This window comes from Rhipicephalus microplus, unplaced genomic scaffold (genome assembly GCF_043290135.1).
Source record: "Rhipicephalus microplus isolate Deutch F79 unplaced genomic scaffold, USDA_Rmic scaffold_66, whole genome shotgun sequence".
NCBI classification, from domain to species: Eukaryota; Metazoa; Arthropoda; class Arachnida; order Ixodida; family Ixodidae; genus Rhipicephalus; species Rhipicephalus microplus.
Genome location: NW_027464639.1, coordinates 1,304,089 through 1,330,628, shown reverse-complemented (window position 1 = coordinate 1,330,628; position 26,540 = coordinate 1,304,089). Strand labels below are relative to the sequence as shown.

General features: G+C 47.0%; 1 protein-coding gene across 10 annotated transcripts in view; it reads left to right on the top strand.

Moving 5' to 3' along the window:
* The window catches only part of LOC142790041 (uncharacterized), a 467,642-nt gene that overhangs the window by 271,500 nt on the left and 169,602 nt on the right, over positions 1 to 26,540 (top strand). For 8 of the 10 annotated variants that reach the window (XM_075885074.1, XM_075885070.1, XM_075885072.1 and 5 more), the window contains 4 exons: positions 1,245 to 1,311; positions 7,227 to 7,361; positions 12,247 to 12,401; positions 17,407 to 17,685. In XM_075885074.1, coding sequence (XP_075741189.1) covers positions 1,245 to 1,311; positions 7,227 to 7,361; positions 12,247 to 12,401; positions 17,407 to 17,685 — 636 coding nt within the window. The remainder of the gene's footprint in view (positions 1 to 1,244; positions 1,312 to 7,226; positions 7,362 to 12,246; positions 12,402 to 17,406; positions 17,686 to 26,540) is intronic. The other 2 variants (XM_075885071.1, XM_075885073.1) reach the window with 2 other exon arrangements.

The window sequence follows — 26,540 nt, the reverse complement described above, 5'->3', positions numbered from 1 at the left end:
GTTGTCATCATCATCGTCTGGAACTTGCTTTTCAAGTTAGGCTTTGCCCCGTCATCCTTGCTTTTGTCAGGCAGCTTGACATGTGGGCTGGTTTCTAGCCTTTTTGTTGGTGGTTGAACATTCAAGATGAGTTACGGAAACAGCACGAGAGTAATGCTTAGACGGTTAAAAACGCAATACGAGAGACCTATTGGTTGAAGTCTCTGATAACTCGTTCATGCTGTATCAACGTTCACACAACCTACAGTGCTTCAACAAAGCGTGCATGTGAACTTGGCTAATGACCGATAAGATCCGTATCATCCATTGTGGTAAGGACACTACGACGAGAGTAAAGACGACGTTGAAACAGTGTACGCAAACCAACGTGAAGCATTCGTATTAACTGCTAACATTTCGCAGTGTGTAAGAAGGACGCGCCTGCTTACCGTAATAGTTTATTTTCCAGCAGTCGAGCTGCTCACATCAAGATAGACTGCCCTCTTTTTCAAATAAACGTGCACTGGTTCTGTATTACTTCGAGTTTGTTTTTTCGCACTTATTTGAGCATAATGTGGTTGCTCGATAATGTATACACAGCATGGGTATGCGGCTCATGTGTTAATCTTTACTATTTTTGTGCAAAGTTTTATTACTTTCATTAAAAAAAACTTCACAATAAAGGATAATATTTGGCGGTTCTTTGAGATTTGTTGCATTGAAATTTCACTCTGTATTCACCATTGCTACAGATCCTTCTTAAGCGTAATGGCTGCCGTGCAAAGAACACTGTGCCACCAGTGGTCCGGGTGCAACTAGCAACTTCGATGAGGACGGCTTGCCTCATGAAGACTATGGCTGTATTTGTGCCTTGTTAATTCACTGATAATTTTTTTAGAATGGTGCATTAGTAGCTGTAAGTTATGTCTGTAGACAATTACCAGCATGATTTGTGGTCTACACTACAGTGTTGCTTGTGTCTGTACAGTCTAGTGTAGAACACACTCACGACCTTTTTTCTTTCTTGCCTTTTTTTGTTCGCTCTCTCCTGGAATAGCAAGGCAGAGACAGGGCACCTGTGGTCAGCAACTTTAATGCACCTAAGTTGTCGCCTGTATAATAACGAAGAAATTGACCTCTTCAAACAATAGAAAAGTGGGCTGCTTGAACATCATGTAATACATTTTTTTTTTACATGTCGTCAAAGCATTCTCGTCATTCAGTGCAGCTTAGCATCTTGAACTTGCGGTCTTACTTTTTCTTAGGGCGGCCGTCGTCGCGCTGGTGTGGGCGTCGCCTTTACAGCCCAGAGTCATCTGTACAGGACTCTCCGTATGTATTCTTTCATATTGTTTTTAAATTATTTTATTTTGCAGTGATGTTGCTTCACTTTTCATGTGTTTGCTAGAGATACCTGAACATTCAATGGTATTCTATAGTTTTTCTTTATAGAAATCTGTTATCGATAATGCGTCAAGTGCTACAGCTCATTTGCCATCTAGCGCAAGGGCTGTGACAGAAGGCAGTGATGTGACAGCTGTGCTGAATGATCGATAGTGCTACAGCCTGCTCTATTTCCACTATTCTACACCAAACGGTGTGTTTTCATAGTTTGAAAATGAAACCACAGTCTCTCGAGGCTGAAGCATACTTCTGAAAAGTTTTCTTCTGAAGAAATAAAGTTTACCATCAATGACGATAGTTATAGCGCGAGAACAAAACGACGACACAGAAACAAGGACACGAAAGACACGAGCGCTAACTTCCAACTGAGTTTATTGCGCAGAGCACGAAAATATATAGAGGAGACAGTAACCATGTGATAAAAACCGTATGGCACAAAGAGCAGAACATCAGTTAAAAAAAAAAAAGCACTGAAAAACAGCAAGGAAAAATCTAGAAGAAAACGAAACAGAAAGGTAAAGATAATATAACTACCTGCCCGCACCGAAACCTTCGAGGAACCTGAGTTCCTTCTCGGACAAAGCTACGAAGGGCTTGCTAATATAAGGCACCTGTTCGCGTGCCATCTGCGCGGCCTCGACAATGACTCGGGTGCTTTCGTCTCTGTTTGTACAGCGTCGCTGGGTCCTTGAAGAGGAGAACACAATTGCACTCAGTGCCGTGCTGGGCAAGAAAACCATCTTTCCTGTTTCTAACACTGTTCGCGTGTTCTCTCAGCGGATCGTTCAGACACCTTCCGGTCGTTCCGACATAACAAGCACCACATGAAAGGGGGGTCCTATGGACAACTTCCCAGGAGCAGGCCGCATACCTGTTTTTCGATGTTGAACTCTGCATTCCGTTGATGACTGCGTTTTCAGGGGCTTTGTAGATTTGGTGAGGCTGAATATTTTGAATGGTGCCGAGAACAGGACACGAACTCCAACTCTTTTTCCAATTTTTTTGAGGCTGTGTGTTATCTGGTGTATGTATGGAATCACGGCTATCCTTTCATGTTTCGTATCCGTGTTGCGCAGATTCCGTCGCTTCCTCTGTTCTGCCTTAATAAGTTCGCAGGATCGTCTCTGCAACAGACGCGATAAACGCCTCGGGGAAACCTGAAGCCTTAAGCCGGGAAACTTGAGCTTTGAAGCTCGCAGAGATATTGTGGGCGCACGACCTATTTAAAGCATTCTCAAGGCAGGTTCGTGCTATGCCTCGCTTAACTATCTTACTGTGAGCGGAAGAAAAGGGAAGTAGAGGTTTCTGCGCACGTGGTTCATAACACCAACAAATGTGCTGTGAGCTAAAAACCAGATTTAAATCCAAAAAGCGTAACTTGTCATTATCGGGTATTTCATGTGTCAACACAAGAGGCTTTAAACAATCTTCGAACACACCTATAGTTTGAGTCGCAAACGAGTGAAACATAGAAGAATTACAATTTACAAGAACCAAGAAATCATCCACGTATCTGAATATTTTGACGACATGCGAGCCTTCTAACTTTTGCTGCAGTTTTTTGCCCATTTTTACCAATAGAAGATCACTGACTAGAGGTAGAGGGACACAGCGACGCTGTACAACCACAGAGATGAAAGCACCCGAGTCATTGTCGAGGCCGCGCAGATGGCACGCGAACAGGTGCCTTGTGTTAGAAAGGCTTCCGTGGCTTTGTCCGAGAAGGAACGCAGGTTCCTCGAAGGTTTCGGTGCGGGCAGGTAGTTATATTATCTTTACCTTTCTGTTTCGTTTTCTTCTAGATTTTTCTTTGCTGTTTTTCAGTGCCTTTGTTTTTGTGTTGTTTGTTTTTGGTTTTTTTCTTATTCATGTTCTGCTCTTTGTGCCATATGGTTTTTATCACATGGTTACTGTCTCCTCTATATATTTTCGTGCTCTGCGCAATAAACTCAGTTGGAAGTTAGCGCTCGTGTCCTTCTTGTCTCTGCGTCGTCGTTCTGTTCTCGCGCTATAACTATCGTCATGCCATACCAACTAGCCCAGGCTGCCACACTTCTAATTTACCATCAAACCCAGTTTTAGGCACACGGCAGGCCCAACGCGTCTTGGTGGCTTTCAGCTGCCGTCACCAGTAGCGAACACAAAACTCGTAGGCTCCGAAAGGCCTACCGGCGGCCCTGTTGCCGTTGTTTAGCGTATGATCTATCACTTGCAACTTGAAGCAGCCGTGTGGCTTCAGTATCTCCCCATAACGTGCCAAGATAACCGACGCAACATACAAAACACGCCGCAACGCGCACTGGCCACTTCGGTTTGGCTTGGATTGGTTTGAATCTCCGTGCAATAGTACGCTTGATGCTTAAGAGATGGCGCCAAATGGCACGCGCTATCATCATCAGTGGCTGGAACGAGCAGACATTATTGCGGCAGTTTTCGGGGGTGCGATAATTACTCGAGGAAAAAATTTTTTCGTATTTTTCTAGGGCGATGTGGGGGGGTTGCGAGAATTATGCGAGTGCGAGGATTATGCGAGTAAATACGGTATATCTCTATTTCTGACACAAGAATAACTCTACTAAAGCACTCATACACCCTAAATGAATATCGCTTTCATACAAATTGCTTTAAATACTTTCTTTCCACTAGCCATATGACAGTGAATGACTTACCTTCTACTATTACCAATACCACCTCACTAACTACCTTTTTATCACTACTTGAATGTTACTTACATGATGCACAAACATAAAACTACAAATTTTTTGCCTTTTTCCTTAGCGATGTATACTACTATTGGTATTTATTCTGCTACCTACATTCCACTACCTGTGCATAGAATGTATTTTTTTTTTCGTATTTTTTGTAAAGCTTACGTACTAATGTGTAATTATGATTGTATAATCGCAAGTATAATGATATGTGTCAGCACTAAACAGATTTCACAGTTGTGTATAAATGTTTAGCTGATGTGCATTTTCCTGTTTATCTTAACTTTGCCATTCAGTACAAAAAAAGGGAAAAAAAGAAAAAAAAAGTTATTTCGCAGTGTTTTTTCTTTTGTCTTTTTTCCTTATTTGTTTATAGTTTGTGTCCTTCCTGCAATAATTCCTAAAGGTATTGGCAGTATGTAATAAATAAAATAAAACATCAATCAAGCAACGGTAGTTGGGTCGTTTGCGACCAAAGCATTGAAGGCAACAGAACCTATGCCTTTGAGCAGATGGTGCACTTTGTCTCGGTCATGAAGGTGTTGACACGTTGACAAAGAGAGAGAACATCCTCGATATATGCGGTATAAGACTCGCGTAGTTGTTTGCGACCATCAAGAGTTCTCTTTGCCAGGCTGGCTCGAACTGCTGGACTAGCAAAGTCTTGTCGCAGATGTTCTTTGAAGACGTCCCAGTCGAGAAAGTCGATCTGGTAATTAAAAAACCAAGTCTTCGTCATGCCAGTAAGATAAAAAGGAGATGTGGCGGAGATTGTGTGGATCGACCCAACAGTTCGCTGCATTCACTATGTCATATTGGTGTAGCCAGTCCGTGTCCTCATTTCAGAGTCCAGAAAACAGAGGGGGCTCGCAAGGGGGTCCACTGACGATTCAAGAGTGAGTAGCTGTGGCAGTCGTAGCCCGAGGGTTAAAGGGAGAAGCACCTGAGGGTTCGCCCTGTGGCGTGCTGGTGGGCACGTAGCCCAAACGACTACTTGAGTGAAGCTCCAAGAAGTAAAGCGGGTGAGCGGGGACAGGGAATCGAGGAGTAACCTCCATCACTTGAGATGTAGTCCTTTACACGCCTTTTTAGGCCTGGTAGACGTGGCCAAAAACTGTCACATCGAGGCACAGAACAGACTCAAAGGTTATATGCACCAACGATGAAGATGAGGAACACCATGTGATGATGGTTATGTAAAGGTAATGAAGAAGTGTGTTGTAAATGCCCACAATATTTGCAAAATATATTTGCAAGAGTGGTTGCAGCACTGGCCAGTCTGGCTCGTCGCTCGAGCAGCAAGCGACCTTCATTCGTCGGATGCATACGTGCATTGACAATTTGCACAGTGGCAGCCTACATGTAGAACTACCGTCGGTAAAGGTGCCGTACCGGCGCATCTGGACGTCAGTGGGAGAGTGGTACTGCTTCAGATGTGTGACATGTATGATTTCGCTGTTTCGAGGGGTGGATGAAAACGAGGCAGCAGGAGCGATTTCATAAGTGACGGGAGTCACCTCACGAAGCACTTTGTATGGTCCTGTGTACTGAGGGAGCAGTTTTACAGGCCAACCTGCCCGGTGGGAGACCAGAGCAGAACCAACGAACCGGGCGAAAAGTGCACATAGCGGTGTCCTTGATCTTATCGACGCTGTTGGTTTTCTTGGGAGGCCAGAAGGCGACCACGAGCGGCTTTGCGTGCATGGGTGGCTCGAATATAGGAAAGTGGTTCAAAGCTATACTTGTACCACAACAGCTGCTTTTAGTGTCGTAGTGGTCTGCTGGTGTAAGTAAGGCTCGACGGAAAATTTTCATTAGAAGGTAGGTGCAGATGATTCCATGTTGTTCATGGCAACCTGTGTTGCCCATTCCACGACCCATGTCTTACTGGATCTGAGCTGGTCAACAACTTCCCACTGCCCGGGGAAACAATCACGCATAGTATCCGGCCGTGGCACCATTTGCATTTGGCTTAATATCTTCCGGTGATATGTTGCTCAGCACATATGGGCTGGAAAAATTGCATCTGCAGTTTTCTTCCGATGCATTCCTGTGCCTTGGTTGACTTACTTGTGCAGGGGGGAAGTAAGCCCTCCACTCTAGTTTATGATGATTGGGGATGTCGTGAAAACAGACCAGCTAATCTCTTGCAAGCCTCCCTGAAATGAATGGCTCACCTGTCCGATTGACAAAAAAAAAACTCGAGCATTCAGGCGAGTAGTCTCCAGAGTGTGCTGGTACCCCGACACTTTCTATTTCGCGAATGTAGGGACACAGGTGTAAGGTCAAGCAGCTGGTGTCTGACAGTATATCAGCAGGAAAAAAGAAACACACTGGACACTATTAGCGGCTTGCAGACAGCATACGAAAGGAGCATGGGCATAGACTACATGAAATCTGTCGTGGCGATCAAGGCTTTTTGTGGCCATGCAATGTAATGAATGGCCTGCTGTGCTTGCACGCCACCTGCTTGCTGATGTCAATTGAAACATTTCTTACTTCATACTCACCTTTTTAGAGCTGACAGTACCACGAGGAGAGAACTTTCCCACGCATTTTCAAATAATTCATCAAGCTTCTTTTCTTTATAATTGTTTGTCCATAATTATTTTCACGAGATTTAGTGTATAATCATAGTATTTAATGTACAAAAATTTGCTTTCAATTCTTTTTGAAGAGAAATAAAACCTGTGGCGCAGGGATCGCTTTTGCCAAGCTGTGTAATAGAAGAGAGAGCGGGAAGGTATGTAGAAGGAACAGAAATCTGGTTTCGTTATGCTGAATGTTATCTAGCTCTGTACAGTCAACATAGTACACTTAACATTACACAGTACAGTTAACATTCTCTGTACCTTCTATTGCTCTGAGATTTGCTTGCTTTCAGAATGGTTGGGTAAAGTAAAAATGAACCCTCACAAATCCCTTCTTTCAATACGATTCAGCTGTGTTTTAGCATGTGCTAACTTTTTGACTACTTTAATACTGTACCATACTGTTTCTTATCAGGAGTGGTAATGTACTGATTGCTAAATAGAATAAACCATTTCGCTATGTTAGTGTCATGTAGTCTGCAAGGCTTTTGTTTGAGAAGATTGGTTGACAACCTTGTCATCCGATTGTCTTTCTGCGGCGTAGATCACCCTCACGGCGGCAGCGGCGTGACGCACTCGCATGGCGGCTGTGGCGTGAAAAACTCGCAAGGCTTCGGAAGCGTCTTGCGGTGTTTGGCCCAAGACCCTCGTCGGGCATGCTGAGCTCTGCTTGCTCCACGTAGGCATATTTTGACCTCACACTGACTGAATGCGAAGCTGTCAATAGTGCTGGCTGAACGAGGAAGGCGCAGTGCGATTAGTGCTAAAGTCAGCCTAATGTTTATTGTCAGTAGAAACAGGTTAATCATTGTACTTATTTGCATACTGTTTTTGCAATTTTAGACCTTCTATAAGGGGGTGTGAAAATTACGCTGACTTTGCACATGCATTCGAAATAATTCACAATCATTTTTTGTCCTACCGCACCTGTTACATACTTTATAAAAATGAATTTGGAGCTATACAAAGTGTACTTCTTAATTTATCTAAAATAAATCGTACTTTAACCAGTGAAATCCTGCTTATGCACGGCCTAGTTTGAATCACTGACAAAGGTCCTTTTTGAAAATCGTCGTGGCAGCTGTAGCTGCCTGTGCAAAGTGCATCGTTATTGGTTTGGTAAGACATGTTTGTGTGCCCCATTGTTTTTAAGCTCTTCTTGACAATGCTAGGAAAAAGCAGGTCCAATGACACAGCGACACAAGAGGACCTAAGCTTTCACATATAGTTGAAAAGGTCTAGTTGTAGGAAACTTGTATTAGCAAGCACTCATTCTTCTGCTTTCTCTCGTATGCAAAATCACTCTTTTGAGGGGCCCTGAAACACTTTTTTGAGTCATCATGAAATTAATTCACTGGAAGAGCTCATTGCCTCAGAAATTCAATGCCGCAAAAATGTGAGCGGCAAACAAAGTATGTCACGCGCGCTTCGTGACTTTGAGCACTTTTTAATTTTTTTTGTGGGTTTTTCAATGAGATCATGCGCGCACCCGTGGACAAGTCGTGGCCGTTTGCGACCTCTATAACGACCGAGTGTGCCATGTTCAAATCAGCCAACGGCTAATAAATAGGCTTGCCATGTGTGATTTTCGAGCGTCTTTCATAATTTGCCGAAGGAAGAGAAAGCAATTTTTAACTGACTTTTTTAATTAATTGAGAATTGTAGGCCGCGTGATGGGCTAGAACATTTGGCTCGCGTGTTTTTGGAAGCCTCTACTTCCAATTGGCAGCTTTTTCTGACCATGCTCCAAAAGTGTTGCAGGGCCGCTTAAGAACTTCATGATGAAGGGCTTGGTGGAAGTGCGGTTCTCGTTTTTCTTGGCAAGTTTTACAACAGCGAGTTAGAATTTTGCCGTACGTACAAATATTGTCTCTCATCGCAAGGGAATACAGGATGGATAAATGGTGAAACGTAAACTTTCTAAAACAAAGCATGTGTTGCAGCGTAGATATGATGACTCCAACAAAGGGCACTGTTTACAGGACAGGCCTTCGCATGCCTCTGACACAGAAAATAGTTTGTGCCCTGTCGTGAGCATGCATTTTTGCAGTGAGAGAGATGGGAAAGTAGAGAGAGACAGAAAAATGCTTGTGCAGTTTTGGCCGCCTATCTACAGGTTCGGGTGTTCAGGTATGATAATCTAAAGACCATTATTTGGGGAAGTCCATGGAAGAGACTTCGCACTTGCAGCCAGTTTCATGTATGTCATATTGATGAGGATGTGAAGTTGGCTGCTTTAATGTGCTTCCAGATGCAAAATTAGCTGCTCTAATCTGCTCTGAGATGGAAATTTTCGCAGCTGTAAAGTGCTCAAAAATGAAAATCCCAGCTGGTTTGTACGACCATATTAACCTTCATTTTATCATTCATTTAAGCGCCCGTGCTAGAAAGTCAACCATTTTGTGCATGCCCCAATTCCAAAGTTTAGTCGGTGTGGTAAAATACAAGCGCTGGCCATGAATGTAATTGTCCACTTTATATGGCATTTATGTTCATGCAAGCCTGGTAGTGTTTGTCGAGGCCAATGGTTGCATGGTCACTGATGTTCTCCTCTACTTTACTTTCCGCACACTCATATCCCAATTGCGAAACAACATTTAGACTGTACAATTAATGTGCCCTATACCATATCTGGCTTCATTATTTTCAGATTTTTGTGGAGAGAGAGAAAAAACATATTTTGAAAGCCTTGTTTGGGTTTGAGTTCTAGAGTGAGGATAGTTATAGCGTGGCAACGGGAAAATGACAAAGGGACAAGAAGTAGACTATTTGCCGTCGTTCTGTTCTCGCGCTATAACTATCGTCATGTCATACCAATCAGCCCAACCCGCCACACGTCTAGAGTGAGGCTTTACTGACCTCCCCTTAGATGGTTAGTATATGGTCAAAGAGGATTTTTTCGCCCAGATTCTCAACCGAGGCCTCCCATGTATGTTAGACTGGAGTGATTGACGTTGTGGAATATTGGCTCTGGGGCAGTGCCAGTTAGAGTTGGTATGGAACCGTACGCTTGGCGATGAGGTCTATTTGGAGCCCAGATTCTTAACCGAGGCCTCCCATGTATGTTAGACTGGAGTGATTGACGTTGTGGATCATTGGCTCTGGGACAGTGCCAGTTGGTATGGAACCGTACGCTTGGCGATGAGGTCTATTTGGAGTTTGTTGTATTTTGTGCAATGTAAAGTAATTCGGCAGGGAGTGTGTTTGTGCTTCCCTAAAGAGTGCGATTGGTTTTCAGAGAGAGCTTCAGGCAGTTAACGAAGCTCCTGTCAGGCTATTTGGAGGGATTCCAGGTTGGCCCTACATTCCTGATGTCATTCGGCGTGGTCCACTGTGGGCCGATAAGTTACAGGCCAACCCTGGGAAGTATGTGAGCATAAAGGTACTGAAGCCTCAACGTGGGTCTGGCAGTTGCCCTACTAATGTAGCGAGATTATGGTATCCATAAGTAGTGATCTAAACGAATACATTTGGTGGGAGTTCGTTCTGGAGGAAGGATCGTAAGGCTGCCTGCCAGCTTGTCCTGACCGTGAGTTCTTGAGAGGCATGTTCATCCTGTGTGATGGCTTGCATTATGGCATTTCTGCTATTGGCATGGAAGGAATGTAGTTCCAGAAAGAAATGAGCCCTTTCTTCACTGGCCAGCCACTTATAGCAACTAATAGCCTGTGCTGACTTTTTGACCACTTTATCGCCATTCCGTATTGTTAATAATTGGAAATGGTACGGTATGTGTTGGTTTGCGCAGTATAAGAAACAGTGAACTTAGTGCTCTCATAGTTCGCAGTGTTTTTATTTAGAAAGGTTGTTTTGACGGTCCTGTCACGCAATTGGCCCTCTGCAGCCCATCATGCATGCACAGGAATGCCTCGCCTGGCTCGTGCGCCTCATCTGGAAGGCCAGGCTCTTCCAGATGGCTTGCTATTCAGGGTAGTGTCGTGAACCTGTTCACCCTACAGGCAACTCCACCTGCCCAGTCAGTGCCAAGACAGTATTTCTCACCGTGAGCACATTTTGGGATTCCCACTGATTGAATGGAAAGGTGATCATAGGGCTGGCAGATACAAATTAGGAAAGCACCACAGCACGCTCTTAATGAATCCATCAATGGCAACTCGTGGGCACGAGGTTGTGTGTGGCCCTGTCTACATAAAAGCTTTTTTACTGTATAGTGGGGGCGAGGTGTTGTTGGGTTTGAGACATGCGCATTAGTCATCAGCAATGATGAGTGGCATGCTCTCCTCGACAGAATTCCTGCTGCAAGGAGTCTCTTCAGTGTTAGCTTGATTGCTGAGGAACACTGATAAAAAGCTTTTCACAGAGTCTTTTTTTTTTTTGCAATCGGAGCTCAGGTATACGGCGAGCCACAGTCGTCCTAATTTTTTGTGCAACATAGACTTTACTGATTTCTCTGCTTGTGTCCGTGTTTTAGAGTCTAGAGTTTGGGACCACAGTGTGATGTTAGCAATATTAAAGTTGCACATTGCTGTGTTCTTATATATGACCATGGCAGTGCATCTGCAGTCACGTTTTATTGTAAAAAAGCACAAAACTTGCCCAGTTTTGTGAAAGTAGCCCTATCATTGTGAATCTAGCCCAGTTTGCAAGCTGTTACATTAAGGGATTTGTGCCGGCTTTTTATCAGGCACACTTGTGAACCATTGGGCTAGACTTCAGTAACTCTACAACCAATGAACAGAATTTTATGAAAAGGTGCACTTTCTTTAGTGTTAATGTATGAACATACCCCAAAAGCTTTATAAAGATATCTTAGCAAATAAAAAAATCACCGCATATCCAAGGAGTGAATGATGAGTGGGGTGAAGTACTGGAGGGTTTCTTCGCTAAACCATGAACCATCCGCCAATATCGCCCACTACATCATAAAAGACGTGACACACTGTATATGTTTATACAAATAATTTTAATATTTGTAAGTGGTAGCTATATGTCGCTTTTGTTCCGCCTTCATTATAACGGCTTCATGGTTGATGAAGTGGTCGATTGGTGATGGGGTGTTGTGGGATCTTTGCAAGTACGAAGTAGTGGGAAGTTTGCAAAGGTGGAACTATAGGTGGTCGGGTACATACAAGGGATGGACAGATCCACGCCTTAGGGAGCTTAGCTCGTAGAAGTTAGGTATCCCGGGTAGCCTCCCATTTGAGTAGATCGATTCTCACGAGAGGACTGCCATCGCAATGAAGTCATTTGCACTCTGCATCAGCAGTGGGCAGCTGACGCAATCCTTGCTTTCAAATCGAAAAACATTCGGCATTTTTATGTCGATGCTGTTTTAGTCTGTGTGGTAGGAACTTATCTACCATGGTAACCATGCTAGCATAATTGTGCTAAACTTGCTCCTTCCAGAAAATGTTACGTCTGTACTTTTCTAAAGCTGGTCATTTACCTGGGTCGGACCTTAAACTTGTTATCTTTTATCGCTAAGTAAACCCAGTGCAAGAGAGAGAGCCTGTTTATAAAGAGCAAAATTCTGCCATTGCAGTTTCACTTGCTCGAGCGGAGTTAAGCAGAAAAAGAAAAACGTGCACATTCATTTCCCACAGCACAGCCCCAGCGGTGGGCCTCAGCGGCTCGAGCGGTGGGGAGAACAGCAGTGGCAAGAGGGGGCGCCTGGAGAGCCCCCCCGAGCAGGCCAAGCCCGCCGAGGATCCCGAGGCAGCCAGTCCTGGCCAGCGTCGCAGCCAGGGACCGCCTCATGGTGAGAGGACATCTTTCGTATAACATTCGTTCTGGTCAACCATGTTCCTAGCGATGACCGGCTGAAATGTTTTGCACTGCAAGTCATCAGAATGGCTGCTCGCTTTTGAGGAACACTGAAGCACGTTTTGAATTTAAATAAATGAGCTTTCGCTCTGATGTCATCAAATTTTGTGCTCTAAAAACTTGTCAAGCTTTTTCAGAACTAGTGCAAGCAGCTGTACCGTATATACTCGTGTAAGGGCCGCACTTTTTTTTCGAAAATTTTGCTAGGTGCGGCCCTTACACGAATCAGGCCGATTTAGTACAGGCAGTACAGGCCAAAGGTCTGTACTGTTTATGCAACAGTAGCAGAGTGCAAGAGTCACAAATGACATGCCAGAAATGTTTTTATTCGGATTCCATTTCGCTGTCCTCGTTCTCGGAGGAGCTCGCCTCGGCGTCCGCGTCTTCCCAGAGACGGTCATCTTCGGTGCCGTTCATGGAGTTCGAAATTCCCGTTACCTTGAAGCTTTTAGCAACTACTTCTACTGACATGGCACGCCACGCATTCAAAATCCATTCACACACCTGTTGGAGCGACGCCCGCTTCAGCCGTCCTGTAGGGGTCTTCTCGTGGACGCCTCCAGCCATCCATTCAGAGTAACATCGGCGAAATTCCACTTTGAATGGTCTGTTGACGCATACGTCGAGCGGCTGCAGCACACTCGTCAGGCCACCGGGAATGACGGCCAAGTCCGTACGAGTTGCGGCAACTCGGTTCTTGACGCGGTCGGTCAAGTGGCCCCTAAAGCTGTCCAAAACAAGGAGGGCTTTCCGTTGTAACAGCCCTCCAGGTCTGTTTGCCCAGACGGTCTTAATCCAGTCAACGACCAGTTCCTCGGACATCCAGCCCTTCTCTTGCGCACGTACGACGATTCCCTGAGGGAACTTCTCTTTTGGGAGAGTCTTCCTTTTAAATACGACGTACGGCGGAAGCCGTCTGCCGTGATGCACAACATCACAGTGCACCTTTGGCGTTCTGCACCAGTCGTGCGCACAGACACACTTTTCGCACCTTTTAAATCCACTGTGGTGCTTTCCGGTGCATCGAACCACACAGGTGTCTGGTCCGCATTCCCAATTTGGGACAGGTCGTATTCATGCTCCCTCCTGAGAGCATTCACGAAGCGATGAAACTTAATGACGTGGTCTTCGTACTCGCGCGGCAGTTTTTGGCAAATCGTCGTTCGGCGCCGAATAGAAAGCTGGTTACGGTTCATAAACCGCGTAGCCCAGCCCCGACTTGCCTTGAATTGTGCCGGGGGTATTTCCATGTGGCGAGCGATGCTGAGGGCTTTGACGCGTATCATGTCAGTCGATACGGCGTAGCCGTCCCTTCGTGTGTCGACGACGTAGTTGACGAGCTCGCTTTCGAGTTGCGGGTACTTGCACTTTTTCCCGCGAAACGCCTTTCGGCTCCTGTTAGTAGCGGCGAGGGCATCTTTCTGATTCATCCAGTAACGCACGCGCTTCTCATCGACGTCGTACTTTCGTCCAGCTTCCCGCTTCCCGTGCTCCTCGGCATAGTCAATCACTTGCAGCTTAAATGCTGCAGTGAATGATCTCAGATGCCGGCCCATCGTCCGTCACGTGCGCTGGCTTCTGCAGGGTTCACTACAACCAACAAAGTGACACCGACGACACCGATCTGAAGTCGCGCTGCCAACGTATCGACACGATGCTAGGAACGATGCCAACAAAGAGGCCGCACAAGGCAAATATGGCGGCGCGCTGTCAACAGCGTGGTCGGCGCGTCGGCGGAAGTAGAATAAAAGCGGAAAAGCGTGCAGCGCCATCTGGCTGTAAATGAACTAACTACACTTTTCTGGCGGGACATTTTGAACTTTTGTTTTTTTTTTTTTCGAAATATCCGCTTTCAAAGTTGGGGTGCGGCCCTTACACGAGGGCGGCCCTTACACGAGTATATACGGTATTTTGGTTAGAAATCGCAGCAAGCATCTCGTACGGTGATGCAAATATTTCTGCTGTAAAGGTTGGTGGAAGCTTCTGGACAGTTACCACCTGCAGAGCTTCACATACCATCAGGACACAGGTGAAACTTTCCTGCTGATTGGCTATTGCTGCCAGCAGTGCTGGTCTATTAGAACATTCCCAGGAGGTAATGGAACCAGCAGGTGACGGAACCAGTAGCTGGTGGTTGCAGTGGGTGTTGAAACCAGCAGCTGATGGAACCAGTACCTGGTGGTTCCAGCAGGTGTTGAAACCAGCAGCTGATAGAACCAGCAGCTGATGGAACCAGTAGCTGGTGGTTCCAGCGCAGTGTTGCAGGCTGTCGGCCAACTTGTAACTCGCCGACATGAAGCACACCTCCAAGCAACAAAGCAGGCAATAAGCCTAATTCGAGCTGCATATTGTCAGCTGCAGGCTTTATTGCAGCTTGAACCAGCTGAAATACGGCCTGTTTCTAACTGAAAGTTAGTCCCTGCACAGCTGAACAATCCTCACATTCCAATTTTGTAATACTTAGTAATATAAGTTAGTAACACGAGTTACAGTGGTACCAATGAGCAGATTTGTAACTCGCCGACATGGAGCACACCTCCAAGCAACAAAGCAGACAATAAGCCTGACTCGAGCTGCATATTGTCAGCTGCAGGCTTTATTGCAGCTCGAACAAGCTGAAATACAGCCTGTTTCTAAGTGAAAGTTAGTCCCTTCACAGCTGAACAATCGTCAAATTCCAATTTCGTAATACTTAGTAATATTGTGAGGAACCGGTTTATTCGGCCAGGCTCGAGCTAAATCACGCTGGTGATGATATTCTTAGACGAAGAAGATGTACAGGCGGTGATGATTACAAAGAGAATAAAGAGTCATTCGCTTGTCGCGCTCACACTAATTCCCCCGCTCGGTGAAAGCGGCTGCCTGGTCGCTTGACAGTATTATGAAATGCATCGCGCATAATGCTTTAAATGAGATACGTGCACTATCTCTGTGCTCGTGGCATAAGCTGCATGAGGCGCTGGCTTCAAAGCTTCGTCGTTCTCGCAATCCGATTCCTCCAAATCGCTCTCGCCACGTGCTTCATTCACAATGCCCCAATTCGAGCACAGTTCCGCAGTGTCAGCATCATCATCGGCCGAAATCAAATCATTATAACACATGTCCCATCAGCTCTCCCAGGTCGGAGTCGACGACGCGCTGCCACAAATCGCCGCCGTAGTGCTCCTGTTCGGAAGCTTCAGGCTTGGCATCGGGCCTGACAATCGACGAAGTCGGCTTCGCGAAAATAGTTACGCGCACATGTAGCCGCACTAAATATTCACCATCTCCACAGCTGAATACCGGGACTCTTGAAGCGGCAAGTTGGCTGCCAGGTGGTCAACAGCTATGAGCAAGCGCTTCGCAACGCGGCACCTAACACGCGGATTACGCTCTAGCTTAGCGGTCATACTTTGGACGTTTTGTTGAGCGGCACGAAAAAGTGTGCTAGTCCTCCCGCCGGCCATCATGACCACACACACACACACACACACACACACACACACACACACACACACACACACACACACACACACACCAAGAGCGAGCAAGACGCGCACACGCGTGGAACAGCTCTGGGCGCGTTTCCATTCGGAAAACGAAACTAATTCGAGCCAGCGTGGCGGGCGTCGCAGAGCAGTGGAGACAGGTGAAGGGGTTGTGATCAAGAGAGGAGAGCAGACTTGCGAGAGAAGGGCAAGGAGTTGCGATTAAGCACGGGGGAATGAAAATTCCTTCCTCCGTGCGATAAAGAGAGAGGAGGATGCGGCGGGCGGGCGACCTTGAAAACCAAGACACGGGAAGGAGGCAGGTTGGGTAGTTCGCTTGAAAGGTCCGCGAAACTCGCCTGTAGAAAAACTTTAAAAGAGTGCCAGTGTGCGCAGCCGTCAAAGCATGGTCGGCACGTTCGGTGCGCGCGGTGGCGTTCAAAGAATCGGCGGCTGTGATAAAAAAAATCGTCTTGTTGCGCCGGCGGGTTTGCGTAGCCTCACGATCTTCGATATTTTTCGATTCATTTCGCACAAATGGACAGCCATTTTTGCGCTTCCGCTCGCGTGCGAAGGGAATGCCGAGTCGAGTGTGAAGGGAGCGAGGACAAATCCTAAACACGGAACGGATAGCAAATTGTCAGAATCTGTGGGGTAGCGTACGCACGTGCACTAGACGCAGACTATCGGATACAGTCAGTAGCCGACAATTTCGGCAAATGGTCTGGTCACTCCAGGCCGGCAATGTCAACGACAGTACCAGCCATCAAAAATGGGGTACGTGGCGGACTGGTCTTCCCAAGATTGGTGGCAGTGTGAAAACACAGGCCTCGTCCGGCGATGCAGGGTGCTCAAAGTAGTGGGGGGACAAAGGACGGAGGGGTGCGTAACAAAAAGCGGTTGGGGAGAGCAGCAACTAGAGGGGCGCAGAGGCAGAATCGGCGTTTCACAATAAGAATGTATGGGCACGTCGCCGATGCCTGATCGTTGGTTGAAATTGGTTTCTTGGGAAGTCGGCACACCGCTGACTCCGTTCGCTGTAACCGATCAGTGGCGCTGGGAGACGTTCGTTGTAAGTGCGATTTTGTGCCATTGAACCAATGTATATTTTTACGGTCACGCGGATATTGTTTGTTTTAAGCAAAAGTTTGTTTTAAGTGGGGCCGTTATATGTGGGCTCGACAGTATCTGTGATGTTATGCCTTTCAAAGTAAACCTCCAGGCGAACACGATACGTTGGCCAGATACCATCCGCACCTCCTAATTTGGGGGGGCTGCCCAGCACTCATGTTTGCGTGGTTCACTCGTCGCCACCGTTATGTCAATATCGAGATACAACACGAAAACCAGACAACACTACAAAAGGGCAACTTATTGAGCAGCTTGTTTTTATACTTCATGTATGTAAAATTGCAGTGGCCGCATTGATAAGACTGCATACATCAAACGCTTCATTCCACCCTTTGCATGCAGACACCAACGGTTTATTAGGTCCCTCACTGTCAACCACTGGTGGCAGTTCCCCCAGCTGCAGCCTGGGCTACGAAGGTGCACCCGTGCCGCAGGGTTACCTCGGCCGCAGGCCAAGCCACATAGGCGACCAGGCGGGACCTTCAGAGTGCTCGAGGTTCCTCCGTAGGACACCTCCCCATCAAGCCGTTTCTGAGCTGGACGAGGCCAGTCGTGCAACCCTGCAAGAGGAGCTCTCTCCCACGCTATCTTGCAGGAAACTTGCTGCAACGGACACCAGAGGTGTGCATTTTTTTTTCACAAGTCGTGCTCTTTGAAACCAAGTTGGTCTAGCTAGTTCGGGTGCTATTTTGTGTGTGTTGTGTGACAGAACAGAAAGGAACATCACAAGAAAATAAAGAGGGAGCAACAGCCAATGGGTGAGCTGAGAGATGAAAAATGTTTTCTACGCATGGAGATATACAGTAGACTCTCATTAAATGAAATTCTTCAAATTGTAATACTGCTGAAATAGAACAACTGCCTCTAATAATGGTTTTGTACTGGGAATCGTGTTTCACTGCTTATCTCTTGGCAAGCAAAGCTCCTACTTGACAGAACACATTTTAACGTGACAGCGTTAAAGAGCTTGTTTTGCAGAAATTCTGGCATATGTGTCAGCGTCATTGGTTGTGAGCGAAAAATCTTATGCCTGACCGAAAAATCCACAACAATGCAAATAAAAAAATGAAGATAAAAAGTTTTGGAGCAGAGTGGAGACCGAACCAGGGTTGTTTGGGCTAAACTGGGGATTCAACCCGAGTCGTTTGCGTGGCAAGCGGATGTTCTGCCACACGGCCATACGTTAGCTTGTTAAAACATTGAAAAGAACTTCCTCTGCTTGGAAATGCAGTGAAAGCAGCTTTTGTACTTCAGAAACACACGCATCCTGTATACATGCTTCACAATGCAACATGAAATATTGCAGTAATAATGCATCATACAAGCGTCCATTGCCAATGGGCGTCAGAATATGTGAATATCGTAATGGCTCCGTGGTTGAAAGCCGGTTCATCGGTACAAAAGGCACACACACTACTGCACCTGTCCCCTTAAGGCCACGTTGTGGGTGGATAGAAAATTCGATAAGGTTTCATCCACAAAGTGTTTGAAGTACCACTAGGAACAAGATCAGTGGCGCTGATCGGTTACAGCAAATTTGCGATTCGTTTCGTGTTCAGGACTTGTTCTCCCTCACTTCGCACTCGACTCAGCATGCCTTCCGTTCGCGTGTGGAAGCGCGAAAACTGCTGTTAATTTGTGCGGAGCAAATCGCGAAATATTGAAGTTCTTGAGGCCACGCACGACCGCCGATTCTTCGAACACTGCTGAGCACCACAATCCAGGTGGCCATGCTTTATTTTAACTTCTGCACGCGCAGGCACTTTTTCCAAGTTTTTCTACGTGCGAGTTTCGCGGACCTTTCAAGCAAGCTACCCAACCTGCCTCCTTCTCGTGTGTTTTGATTTTCAAGGTCACCCTCCCGCCGCATCCTCCTCTCTCTTTATCGCAACTTCTTGCCCTTCTCTCACAAGTCTGCTCTCCTCTTTTCTCTTGAACACAACCCCTTTGCCCGTCTCCTCCCGCCGCTCCGCGACGCCTGCCACACTGGCTTGAATCAGTTTCGTTTTCTGACTAGAAACGAGCCCAGAGCGGTTCCACGCGTTTCGTCATGTGTGTCGGGCGTGTGTGGTCATGATGGCCGTTGGGAGCACTAGCACGCTTTTTTCTGCCGCTCAACAAAACGTCAAAAGTGTGACTACTTGGCTTGAGCGTTATCCGCGCGTTAGGTGCCACGTTGCGGAGTGTTTGCTCATAGCTGTTGACCACCTAGCAGCCAACTTGTCGTTTCGGGAGTCTCGGTATTCAGCTGTGAAGATGGTGAACATTTCGTGTGCGGCGGTGACGACTACATGCGCGCAAAACTTTTTTTGCGAGGCCGATTTCGTCGACATTGGGCCCGATGCCGAGTCTGAAACTTCCAAACTACGGCGGCGATTTGTGGCAGTGCGTCGTCGACTCCGACCTTGGAGAGCGGGTTGGACATCTGTTGCGATTGTTTAATTACGGCCGATGATGATGCCGACACTGCGGAACCGTGCATGGATTGGGGCATCGTGAATGAAGTACGTGGAGAGAGGGATTTGGAGGAATCGGATTGTGAGAACACGCAACTTTGGAGCCAGGGCCTCGTGCAGCTTATGGCACGGACCTCAGTGAACGAGCACACTGCCATTTTGAATGAATTCGAGACAGTCCTTATCACTTCTGCTCTTCGAAACACGTGCATCACGAACTTTTTCAGCCAAAAAACGTTTGTGTTTTCACTCGCAACGTTTTTTAAAAGCTGGGTTTCATTTACTACAAACTTAGGGATACAACAAACGGATGCCGCGTCATGCTTAGTTTCGTTATAAGCGGGCTCAACTATAATACTTCAATGATCAGCCAGGAAACAATGTCGCCCCTTGTGACTCTGACTTCGGACAACGCTGTTGCTGCGAAAGACCTCGCAACCGCAGAAAGCGTGACGGCGATTGCAGCCGCTGCCTCCCTTACTGCAGGTATGCGTGATCGAGCGGACCGTGTAAGGATAGATGCTATATTTTTTTACCACAGCTGACTGAATATCGTTGCCCGCAGGGGCGCCTGCGCAAGTAAGTGTTTGGTGTGTAGTGACACCACGGACCCGAGCTAACGGGGGGGTTTCGGCTCCCTCCCACGCCTAGCCGTGCGTGGCTTTGCCGTGTCCGGGGAAAAGGGGATCCTGGGGGTTGAGCCGACGCTGGGTGATTGGACCTTTAAGGCCCCCCGGCAGAGGCAACACACCCCTTTGGCCCCGGCTTCACGTAGACGGCACCTCTGGGCTGGCCCACCCAGGAAAAATTGGCAGTCGCCTTTTCCTATCTATTTCTCCCTACATCTTCGTCTTTATCTCTTACTGTTTATCTGTCCTGTCTTCTACTCTCTTCCGCTTACTTCCAAACTTCCTGGCGGCTAGGGTTAACCCTGTGCAAATAGCCTACCTTGGTCTAGGCGCATTGGGTTATAGTGGCGTTGTACGGCTGGCGTCTGCAGGTTTCAGCATCCGCAAACTTGTAGCGTCCCCTCGTTGGGCTCCGTGGTGGGTGGCCGCCAACGCTGCTGAACAACATACAATTAGCCTACATACAATTAGCAACATACAATTAGTCTGTACCAGTTTTTTGGGCAAGGCTGAGTGTCGCTGCCTAAAGCTTAGTTTTAAATGCGGATCATTTCTTAATTACACAATGTCGCGCTTTGGCAACTGCACCGTCCACACCCCCACTGCGCATGCTCGCGTGTCGTGCCGCATGCACACAATTTGTGCCGGCCCAGGAAGACTTCCGCAAAACTCGCTTCTTTCCCCTTTTCTCCTCTCACAAGGCCAACGCAGGCAGTGTCGGCTAGTAAAAAATGGACCGCTTGCCCTGCAAAACCGTTCGCTGGCCACCCTGTATGTCTAGGCACTGGATCGTGCATTCGAAATTCACTCAAACAAGGGAGTCTTTACTTGGCTTTCGCTTGACTTGATGCTTTCCTTGACTCGAATAGATGTGATGGAAGCAACATTACCTTCAATCAGTAGTGGGGCACAAGCCAACATCAGCGTCATACCACTCTCCTTCATTTAATGAATAAGAACAACAAAGGTGTAATAACGGTTAAGGGGGGACGTGCCTCTGAGAACGAACTTTCTTGTTTCTGGTCGGATGATGATGAAAATCGGCACAGACACTAAGAATGGCCTCACCATGCATCCAAAAAAATTTCGAGGCGATAGCACAAATACTTAATGAGAGACAAATTATTTTTCAATTGAACCTTGTGGAGGGGCTGGAGGATTTATAAAATGACAAAAATAGTTGGTAATTGCTGTATCCACTGCCAAATGTATGTTGAAGGGGGCTGCGTTCTCAAAATAACTTATTTGCAACACTAAAACTTGTAGTTTATGTTTTCTCCAGCGACACTGCAATGAGCACACTTGCACTACAAACAAGAAACTCTATAAAAAATTCTTTAAGAAGTACAATGAAAAACTAGGATCGCAGCCCCCTGAAGCACAGTTCAAGGAGCATTACAAAAATAAACGGAATCAAAATCCGTACAGTGGTTGCCCAGATATCTGCTCCACGATCTGAGTGTAATGCCAAAAAAAACAGTATTGAGAAAACTGCATTTAAAGTTTCAACTTTTTTTTACGTCTCTAAAACACCTTAAGATTGTGATCTTAGGTTTGTCTTGTGATATTTGACTTTTCAGGTATCTGGTCTCTGACCAGTGTTCCTTGGTTGTTTTTTTTTCCCATAACCTCCTTTTCATGATTTACAAAGAACAAGCATGGATTTCAAACCAAGTTCTCTGTATGAAGGAGTGGTGTGATAGGCATAACAGAAAGGTCGTAATTGAATAAGACCATATACTGAAATGATTACACATATTTTTTGTGCTGAAGTTGTAATTAGTGTAATTGAGTACTTGATTACAAATAATCACTGAGCATTGCTTTATTTGGAAAAAGGTTTGTTGCATCAGAAAACTGGATCACACCATGACGCCCGATGCCTTCTTTCCAAATAACAAAGTTATAGGCAGAAGACTTGTGGCACAGGAATTTTTAGCAGTATAATTAATGAAGCGAAACGGGCATATAAAAATTTGTGCCCCTGATTGACACATGCTCTTTTGCCACTCTAGCAGTAAAGCGCATCATCATACAGCCGGTCGTGGAAACTCTAATCTATGGGGCTTTCATTGCCTTCGAACATTCATACACTTCGTGGCGATATCAAGCACCGCTCCAAGCACGTCTAAATCGCATCACAAAAGCTTATTGACAGCACTCCATATGACGGTGGAGTGCGTGGCCGCGAGGACAGTGCAGCCGGCGCGTAATGCACTTGCCGGCGGCGTTCGGTGACGATGCCCAAAATGTGTAACTACGATGACAAAAACACGGCGCACACTGCGCTTGGCATCGCATTTTCGAGTGACGATGCGCGAAACTGCTAGCCGCTGTTCCGAGCAATCTTTGGCTTTGAAGGGGGGGGGGGGGGGGTGACGAGCTTCACTGTGTGGTCTGTTGTCGATGCGTAAAATGCCCAAACGTGGTTCAGAGGAGGTAGTGAGTGATGTGCTTCATTCCTTGCGAAGAAGCACGGTCGCCAAGAGTGCGCTAGCGCGTCGTTCCTGCCCGCAGTCTCGCTGTCAGCAGAGCTAGGGCTAAAGCCAACTCCGATGACACGCCGCGCTCGTAGACCACGCGCCCACTCGTAGTAATCTGATCAGGCCGTCCCTTACCGCTTCGTTGCCGTCGAAGAAGCACATCGCCACAAGTGCGCTAGCTCGTCGGTCCTGCCTGCAGTCTCGCTGTTGGCGGAGTTAGGGCTAAGGACGACTTTGACGACTTTGATGGAAAGGACTCATGTTGTTGTTGCCAGTCTGCCATCTTGGCTGAAGGACTCTGTGTACTCTGTGTACAATATGTAAATACATTTCTTTTGTTTACTCGCAACCCAGGACATTCTGGTGGAGGTGCTGGGTACGAAGACAGTATAACGAAGCTACACAGCGGCCGAAGCTTAGTTTATTCAATGATGGCACAACAGAGTCCCGCTTCCACAGCTGCAATGGCAACGACGATAGTTGCTCTGCCCCAGCTCAAAAACCCTGGCGTGTTCTGCAGGACCTACAATGTCGACATTCAAGAATGGTTGCCGGTGTATGAGCAAACAAAACAAGCAAGAATTATCGTTGGGACGAAACACTCATGTTGGTGAACATATCATTCTATCTGAAGAGAACAGCCAAAGTGTGGTTTGAGAATCACAAAGCGTTAATTGGCAGCTGGAAAGCGTGCAAAAAAAAAAGATGCATGCACTGTTTGGCAAATCTACTGGCATGAAGGCAGTGACCAAAAAGGAGCTTGAATCTCGCACTCAAACGTCATTGGAGTCGTAGCTGTCTTACATACAGGATGTGCTCGCCCTTTGCCGCAAAGCATACGATGGCATGGGGGAGTTTGAGAAGGTCGCGCACATATTAAAAAACATCGTCGATGATGCATTCAATCTGCTGATTTGCAAAGACTGTGACACAGTAGATGTATCATGTTTTGAGTGTAAAGACTTCGGCGAAGTGATAGCGACATAGACGACAATGCTGTTGAGTCACTGTGACACAGACTACAAAAAGAAAAGAAAAACATGAAAGACGCGGAAAACTCTCGTGGCAGGAGCACCGAGAATAAAAAGGCAGGAGTGGAAGGGCAGCGCATGGTGCAAGTACCGTATTTACTCGATTCTACTGCGCCCTCGATTGTAACGCGCACCCGATTTCCACCACGAAAAAAAAAAAAACAAAAAAACAGAGGACATCGATTTCTACGCGCACCCATTTTTCTCGCTGGCCCGCACGATCACACCACTCAAAAAAACGACTCCTTTCGGGAGCGTCTTCGATTTAAATATGAGGTACGGGCGAAGCTTGTGCTCATCTGACGTGTAACAGAGCATTGCCGTCCCTGCAGTTTTACCGTGGACCGATGTCAGCACGCGAACTTGCTTCGCCCCATTCTTCTTGACAGTTGTGGTGCCGGGCATGTCGAAGTAAAGAGGCGTCTGATCGGCATTCCCGATTTGCCCAAGCAGGTAGCCGTTGTTGCGCCGCAAGTTTAGAACGAACCTCTGAAAACTGTGAAGCTTTTCATCGTACTCCACCACAAAACTTTTCGCATATGCATGTTCCCCTTCGGAGGGAAAAGCCTTTCCTCTTCATAAAGTTTGTTAGCCAGCACCTGCTCGCTTTAAACTGGCTCCGGATTAGACCTTTTTCCAAGACTAATTGCATAGCCCGCACTTGGAGCAGTTCTGTCGTCACGGGCCGCTGTGCCGCTCGCTGCTCAAGCACATACTCGCCGAGCAGCTCTTTATTTGCCGAAACCGACCCTGCTGTGGTCCACTGAAGCCTTTGCGTGAAGCTTTGCTGTCGACAATCTTCTGCTTTTGTTTCCGCCGGTCCCGCATGCACGTTTCGGGAACTCCGATCGACCGCGATGCGGCCCGATTTTCGTCCGTTTCTGCACACGCGATGACTTTTCTTTTAAAAGCGGCATCGTGGTGCGCTCGAGTTTTTAGAGTTGGCCCTTCCACGCCGTCGATGCTAATGCAGTACTAGATGACGAGCTCCTCAGCACACGTACGAAGTGCCGCACATGGGGAAACACGTAGGCAGAAATGGCCGACGCGCCATGCCGACGCACGTAGGGGGCGGCCATTTTGGATTTGCCAATGGCAATAGATTGACCGAAATTTTTTTGTTTGTACTCGATTCTAACGTGCATGCGACTTAAGAACTCGCTTAACCGGAAAAAAGGTGCGCGTTAGATTCGAGCAATTACCGTAGCGTTCGGTGGAAGAGGCAGCGATGCGAAGAACAAATCCCTGTTCCTGCCGACGCCTAGTGCCTCAGAGTTTGTGGCTCTGAATTATCAAGAAGTCCACGGGCCGCCCCAGAGTTCACCTGTACGTGAGTCGTCACGAGGGGTCCCGACGACAACCGTTCACGACTCACCGTTTGACTCTCAGCAGAGTTGATCTTCTATAGATTAAATGTTTGGATGTGTGGGTGCTACTTAAAACGCCCGCTTTGTCCTTATTTCTTGAACCTCGTACGGTGAAGCTAATACACCGTGACATTTTGGCATCCAGGGGACAGGACGAACTTGTTCTCTGTGGCACAGACACATTGTAGATGCTATGGAAATGCAGAAATTAAGGGAACTGGGGAGCGAGTGAGCTTGTCAGAGGCAGAGTTGAGAGGGTGGAGGAGACTGCAGGAAAATCGTCAGCGAGATGATAGAGCGGCTCAGCATGAAGCGGCGAAAGAACACGACCTGATGGCTGTTGAGCGAGAAAAAATACCGGCAAACGTGTGGCCTCGGAGCAAGCTCTAGCCAAAGCAGAGGAACGCAGCCTTCCGCTAGGCATAAGGCTTGCCGAGCTAGATGCAGCACCAGCGTACCGAACGCCACCGGGAGAATGACCTGAAGTACAAGCAGTGCGCTACCCTTCCATAAATCTTCGAAAATTTCTCCTGCAGTTTGAGATTGCCCGAGACGACTTTGACCCGTACCTCAAGAGGTTCGAATGCGTGAGGACAAGCCGAGGCTGGGACAAATTACAATGGGCAATCGCCTTGAGCATGTGCCTCACAGGAGAAGCTCTGAAAGTGTATGAAAGACTGTCTTCTGACTACTGCCTAGATTATACTCATGTAAAGATAGCTCCTCTGCGGCATTTTCGTCTCATGGCAGAAGAGTATCGTGAGCGTTTCCGAGCGTCAAAACCATAGAACCGAGAGACAGCTACACAGTTTGTAGCTAGAATTAAAGGACATTTTGATAGGTGGATTGATCTCTCGGAGACCCCGTACTTTCGATAGTCTAGTTTAGTTGATCGTCAAGGAGCATTTTTTGTCCAATTGTATAAGAAGTTGGTCACTTGCTTCCGCAAAGGGAAATGCTCCACCTTGGGTACCTCTACCTAAGCAGCTGATGAATTTATAGACGTTCAGCCCCAGAAAAACTTGGCCCCGTATATGCATGTAATCTGCAAATGTGGTCGAAAGACTATAGTCTTGCGTATGGAGAGAGTGAACAATTTATTTTATGTTCTCCGTAAAAAAATCGGTGGATGGTATTCTGGAGGCACTGCGTTAGAGTGCCTGGAGCGTGCAGCGGAGGCGATCGAGTGCATCAAGTCAAGTCACATGTGAGACATGAGCGCCACCTGGCAGCGTTCTTAAAAAAAAAGCGCGTGACTCCGAGACGGGTGTTTGCGCCCGTCGCAGAGGTGATAAGGTTTAGAACGCAAAGCAACGGATTGGTGCCACCACCATCGCGTCTTAGCAAAGCGTTAGAAACTCCCCGTTCCGTGCAAGCGTTGCATGGTCAGCGCTGCGTGATAAGTGCTACGGTTCTAAAAATTGCTTATGTATGCCTTTTCTAGTAAAAGATGTACATGCCAGTAAAGGATGTACATGCAGAATATATACGTGTTATGGTGCCCCAAACT